The 6,802-nt window shown below is 41.2% G+C and overlaps 1 protein-coding gene across 3 annotated transcripts; it reads left to right on the top strand.

Annotated features, from left to right (window-relative positions):
- The first annotated feature begins 2,115 nt into the window (after nt 1-2,115).
- Nucleotides 2,116-5,503, top strand: LOC106602237 (CD209 antigen-like protein E). 3 transcript variants are annotated; one of them, XM_045722907.1, is made up of 6 exons: nt 2,116-2,358; nt 3,545-3,643; nt 3,753-3,956; nt 4,058-4,200; nt 4,315-4,415; nt 4,732-5,503. In XM_045722907.1, the coding sequence occupies exons 1-6, from the start codon at nt 2,217-2,219 to the stop codon at nt 4,883-4,885; spliced, it is 843 nt and encodes a 280-aa protein (XP_045578863.1). In that variant the 5' UTR covers nt 2,116-2,216; the 3' UTR covers nt 4,886-5,503. The 3 variants fall into 3 exon arrangements, with proteins under 3 accessions (XP_045578863.1, XP_045578865.1, XP_045578864.1); XM_045722909.1 differs by lacking the exon at nt 3,545-3,643 and having other exon boundaries at nt 2,130-2,358; XM_045722908.1 differs by lacking the exons at nt 2,116-2,358; nt 3,545-3,643 and adding an exon at nt 3,133-3,499.
- The last annotated feature ends 1,299 nt before the right edge of the window (nt 5,504-6,802 follow it).

Raw genomic sequence — 6,802 nt, 5'->3', positions numbered from 1 at the left:
ACTAACCCTGCTACTGTTCTCCCTCCCTCCCATCTCACTCTGACCTCACATATACAGGAAACTACTAACCCTGCTACTGTTCTCCCTCCCATCTCACTCTGACCTCACAGATACAGGAAACTACTAACCCTGCTACTGTTCTCCCTCCCATCTCACTCTGACCTCACAGATACAGGAAACTACTAACCCTGCTACTGTTCTCCCTCCCATCTCACTCTGACCTCAGACACAGGAAACTACTAACCCTGCTACTGTTCTCCCTCCCATCTCACTCTGACCTCACAGACACAGGAAACTACTAACCCTGCTACTGTTCTCCCTCCCATCTCACGCTGAACTCACAGACACAGGAAACTACTAACCCTGCTACTGTTCTCCCTCCCATCTCACTCTGACCTCACAGATACAGGAAACTACTAACCCTACTACTGTTCTCCCTCCCATCTCACTCTGACCTCACAGACACAGGAAACGAATAACCCTGCTACTGTTCTCCCTCCCATCTCACTCTGACCTCACAGATACAGGAAACTACTAACCCTGCTACTGTTCTCCCTCCCATCTCACTCTGACCTCACAGATACAGGAAACGAATAACCCTGCTACTGTTCTCCCTCCCATCTCACTCTGACCTCACAGATACAGGAAACTACTAACCCTGCTACTGTTCTCCCTCCCTCCCATCTCACTCTGACCTCACAGATACAGGAAACTACTAACCCTACTACTGTTCTCCCTCCCATCTCACTCTGACCTCACAGACACAGGAAACTACTAACCCTGCTACTGTTCTCCCTCCCATCTCACTCTGACCTCACAGATACAGGAAACTACTAACCCTGCTACTGTTCTCCCTCCCATCTCACTCTGACCTCACAGATACAGGAAACTACTAACCCTGCTACTGCTCTCCCTCCCATCTCACTCTGACCTCACAGATACAGGAAACTACTAACCCTGCTACTGTTCTCCCTCCCATCTCCCTCTGACCTCACAGATACAGGAAACTACTAACCCTGCTACTGCTCTCCCTCCCATCTCAGCCTGACAGCCACAGTTTCCTAATCTCTCTCTGGTTGGACAGCATACTTGTTACTCTTTGGCCTCAAGTTCATTTCAAAGCCATGTCTTAGTGTTACTTTTGTGGAAAACTATGTCTAATGATTACTTTGAAAGTCAACAATAGGTTTTTCTATATGTCCTGCAAACATTTCTGAAAACCTGTTTTTGCTTTGTCATTATGGGGTATTGTGTGTAGATGGGGGGGAAAAACTGTGTAATCAATTTAACAAAATGTGAAAAGGTGAAGGGGTCTGAATTCTTTCCGAATGCACTGTACAGTAAATGGTATTTGGTGGCCAGTCAAACTCTGGGGGGGAAGTTTCCCCTAGGTATAGACCTATGATCAGCAATCCCTCCCCCAATCCTATCCTTAACCATTTGTGGTGGAAATACAAAACTGACCTAAGATCATTATCTAGGGACAACTTCCCCCTACACCACCGGTCACAGAGTGAGATCCATAATGTGTTCTCCATTTGAAGGCTGGTGGTGCTGTAAACTCAGTCAGGATATAAGTAGTCTATATGTCAATTAAGAGGATACCAATTTATTTTAGCAGATACAATATTGGGACCCTGTGAATTCACACTTACATCATATAGCATGATAGAGTCATATCCTGTATTATATTATCAAACTAAGGCTGGTGGGAGTCATATCATGTATTATATTATCAAACTAAGACTGGTGGGAGTCATATCATGTATTATATTATCACACTAAGACTGGTGGGAGTCATATCATGTATTATATTATCACACTAAGACTGGTGGGAGTCATATCAAGTAGTATAATATCAAACTAAGGCTGGTGGGAGTCATATCATGTATTATATTATCACCCTAAGACTGGTGGGAGTCATATCATGTATTATATTATCACACTAAGACTGGTGGGAGTCATATCATGTAGTATATTATCAAACTAAGGCTGGTGGGAGTCATATCATGAAGTATATTATAAACTAAGGCTGGTGGGAGTCACGTGGTGGCCAGTGTTGTGTTAATTTCACACTTTGGTTGACTGATAAAGAGTTTAACTTCCTAAAGTCACACAGACGCAGGACAGTGGAGGGGGAAGACACAGCTACAAACGTATATTAGAGTTGAAGTAAGGATGTAGAAGTTACTGTATTTGACCACAAGTGTGTTAAGATGTCAGAGGGAGTCTATGAAAACTCAGATGGATTTGAAGACAACAAACCTAATGCAATGAAGAACACAGACATTGATGGCCAATTATATGGCAATGTGGGAGCCTTCAAACCCAGTCCAAGAGTTGGAGTTGTTGCTTCAGGTAAGATTGCATGAACACACACACACACACACACACACACACACACACACACACACACACACACACACACACACACACACACACACACACACACACACAGGGAAGTGAAGTGGATCTTTTCAGTGGTTCAAACAGCTGTCACTCAAAAACTCAACCAATCAGATTCATTAAGAGAGAAGAGCGCTGCGGCCAGTAATGTCGCCATCTCATCCTCTCTAGTTAAGCCTACCCAGCCTCAATATCCATTTAGAGCAGTTTGTAGTGTCAAATCTATTGTATGGACATTATAATGACCCATGTTTGTAGTCCTGGACTTCCTGAACATGTTGATGTATATTTGGGGGTAAACAGAGGGTCCAAATCCGCAGAAAGGTGAAAGGAAGGGGGAGTTCTGGAAACTCCCTGAATTATCTTGGGGCTGTTACATATGATATTTAATATATGTTAACAGATAGCCTTTGTTCTCCACTTCCCCTCTATTTTCTTTATCTTCCTGGTATGATAGTGTCCTGTCCATTATCACAAATAGCAAGTCCCATTCCCTGGACAGGAGGACTGTGTTGAGATATACTCTGGACAAGATGACCATGTAGAGACATGGAATGATTTTTATATTGTTCTGCAGAAAATGGTTTAACAATAACCACTGTAACAACCTCTCACACTCACACATGCACACAAGCATTTTATGCGTTAGCATAGCCACAACTACCCGTGTCATTTTGTTGATACTTCCCTAGAGTTAACACCTACAGCAGTCCCACAGACAGAGACACACAGATGACTCAGAGACAGAGATATCACTAGAAGCAGAGACGTAACGTGTAGAGGGCTTGCAGTTGATGTACGATGCCTCCTGGTGGCCATGTTGGAAGACCACCACATTAATTCTAGAATCAGAGACTTAATGTATAGTAGACCTACATAGAAAGAAAGACCCAGGCATTGTTAAAGATGTCAAAGGTCATCTATGCTGAACCAGATATGAACAAGAAGGTCAAGTTTGACAGAGGTGAGATGGAGGAGAGGATTGTGGATATCTATGTCAGTGCAGACACCCTGAGAGATGGTGAGACCAGCACCAAGAAAGAAGAGACAGTAGACACTGCTCCTATTAATGGACCAGAAGACCAGCAAACAGGTAACACAAACAAAAAACATAAAAGTCTCTTGTATGTGTCCACAGAGCCTGATAGATCAGGGAAGAGACCCTTCCTAGTTGCTGCAGTGTGTCTGGGGCTGCTGTGTGTTCTACTGGCTGGGATCATAGGCCTGTCTGTCTACTGTGAGTTTGTGTCCACGTTCATTGCTTATCACCTAGTTGTAAGAAATGCAGGTTATTAGGCCTATTTACCTGGTGTTTTACGTAGTAACTATGTGTTTATACTTTGTAGATAACAGAGCCATCAAAGACTCTGAAGATAAAAGGAACACCTTGTTCCAGAGTTTCTCCCTTTATAAAATCAACGCAACTGAAGAGAGAGACCAGTTACAGACCCGATACAACAACCTGACCAAAGAGAGAGACCAGCTACAGACCAGATACAACAACCTGACAAAAGAGAGAGACCATATTCAGGCAAAGCTTTTTGTGATAGGTGAGATATAAACTGTGATGAATTAGAATAATTATATATCAATGGGTTTTTGAGTATAGAGATACAAACTAAGTTTCTCAATGTGTTTTGCTCTTCAACAGAGCAGCATTGTCAGAAGGGATGGAGATACTTTGACTCCAGTTTGTACTTCCTCTCTACTGAGACTAAAACCTGGAAGGAGAGCAGACAGGACTGTCTGGAGAGAGTTGCAGACCTGGTGATCATAAACAGCAATAAGGAACAGGTGAGAGAGAGAGAGAGAGAGAGAGACTCTCTCTTTTCATCAGTACACTAATATGTTTGCAGTATTTTATAAATATATTAAGAGTGACATAATCTTTATCTTTCTCAACAACAGACATTTCTCTTCAACCTCCACACGAGAGCCTGGATTGGTCTGACTGACTCTGTTACTGAGGGGACCTGGAAGTGGGTGGACGGCACAACACTGACCACAGGGTGAGATATTTGACCATTTTAACTTGTGACATGGAGATACAAAACAACAATGATATATTGCTTCCAATCATGTTTGTCAAAATGTATGTTTCTACTTATGAATGTCATTCAATGAGAACTAGAGATGTATCATAGAAATCAAGTCATATTTTTTTATTAAAATGTCATTATATAAAAAATACATATTGTTAATGGTCCATTCTTGATAACATCTTACAGAGTGTGTCTTTAAACCTGAGAACATAGGACTCTGTGTATAATTGAGGAGGATGTTTTTACCACAGTGTCTGACTGTCTGGTTCTCTGTGTTGTTTAGGTACTGGGGGACAGGACAGCCTGATAATGGTGGTCTGTTCTCTGGGCAGCAGGACTGTGTTGAGATATACTATAGACAAGATGACCCTGTACAGACATGGAATGATGACAAATGTGGGACAAATCATAACTGGATCTATGAGAAAGCGGTGTGACAATAACCTACTGTAACAATCTCTCTCTGTCTTTCTCTCTCTCTCTCTCTCTCTCTCTCTCTCTCGTTGATGGTGGAATACAGTACTGAATGGTTAAGTGATGAATCCACCTAGTGGTTAAAGTGAGAGATGAACTCACCATAGAAGTGAAATAGTCAATGACTTGTCTATGAGCTCTTTTTCAATTTGGCATTACTTGATTCCTCCTCACATTCTCTCTCCCCTCCTTCTCAAAACACATTGGAGAATACAATCCTAGTGGAGTAGGGGCCTTGGACCTTCTCCTCTAACAGGGTTGAAAGGAGGAGAAGAGATAGGAGGAGAGGAATCTAGGAAAGTCTAATTGAGATAGAGGAGGAAGAAGAAAATTAAGAGAATGATGAAGAGATAAAAAATAAGACAAATAATTGTTGTGTTTAGATTTAGAGGAGAGTATGTAGTCATACTGTACTCTGTAAAATTATTCTTCAATATTTTTATTAGAAACATGTTATGTGATTTGCCATAGGCTTATGCTTAATACAAAAAAGTGGGTCCAATTATTAACCTATGTTTATCATTTTAATAATAAGAATAACAAAGTCACAGATTAATAAATAAAGGAAAAATGTTCTTTAACTAGGTCTACCAGCTTCCTGATTGAATGTGATTGGATACTTAAAACAGTGTGACCTGGACACACACAGAGGGCAGAACAGTTCTAAGAGGAAACACACACAAAAAAACTATGCTAATGAAAGATGATAATGACTCAACATTCACTGTACGAGGGACAACGTGTAGGTTACCAATAGCAACACCATGCACCAGTGGACCTGTCTGCTACATACCCACACACTCATCATGGTGTCTATCTGCTGTTGTGTCTCTTCCTGGAGGTTGCTGTCTGTTCAAACCACTGGTTAAGGTGTGAAGTCCTCCCTACATCTATAACACTGTACGTTCTCAGACACAACAGACTGTTAAACTAAAGCAGCTGTTTAACAGGACATACAACATAATATACTGTCTGTTGTACTGTTTGCAGCTCCATAATGAACCAACGTATATGATAAGGGAACAATTAGAATTAGCCTTTATATGTGTATGGAGCAGTCTGAGGAGAGTTATGCTATTGTGGCCAGGAAGAGCTGTGGACAGGACACTATGTACATGTCCATACATAAACAGCCTGAATCTCAGAACACTGGTAAGTACGCCGTAGTCATAGAGACACACACATGGAAGTTTAAACCAATGGTTATTATCCCTCCACTTGCCACACAAACTGTTTACCTTAAGATAATGAGGTTGGCCGATGTCCAATGCCCCAAACACAAGTCTTCCAAACTCAACTGTGTAAAATAAACCTTAACAAACAGATGATTAATATTTTAAAAACAGAACACAACTTGTCTTCCAAACGATGGTGTCTTACATCACAAGGGAAAGGTTTTGAAACAGTCATTAAAATAATTTATTTGTGGAAACTGATACATGAAATGCTACATGCTATGTGTCCCAGGTTACATGTTCTGAAATGTTGGAGGCTCCTAAGGTGTATTTACGATGTATACTAACTGCTGAAAGTTATTTCAATGTTCATGTAGTCATGTGTTCTGTAACTGGGCACTGTCTACTTCCTGTTGCTGTGAAAACCTGTATGGTTAACAACAACATGCACATCCTCCTCAACAGGAAGAGAGATGTGGGTGAGAAACCAGCACTTTAAAAGTGCAGCTATTCTTATTTTTTCATTAACAGATGATACAGAAGAGAATCTTTATACTTGGGATCGATCACTAAATACGGGGTGAATTCTATCTACACTTAAGTCATATTTTAACTTGATGATACTGGGAGACATACTGACATTTGACTAAAGCTGAAGTTAGGGTTCACCCTATATCAATCACTATAGACCACGTTTGATTGTGT

The sequence above is a fragment of the Salmo salar genome, chromosome ssa08, assembly GCF_905237065.1.
Source record: "Salmo salar chromosome ssa08, Ssal_v3.1, whole genome shotgun sequence".
Lineage (NCBI taxonomy): Eukaryota > Metazoa > Chordata > Actinopteri > Salmoniformes > Salmonidae > Salmo > Salmo salar.
This window is presented reverse-complemented; position numbering and strand designations above follow the sequence as displayed.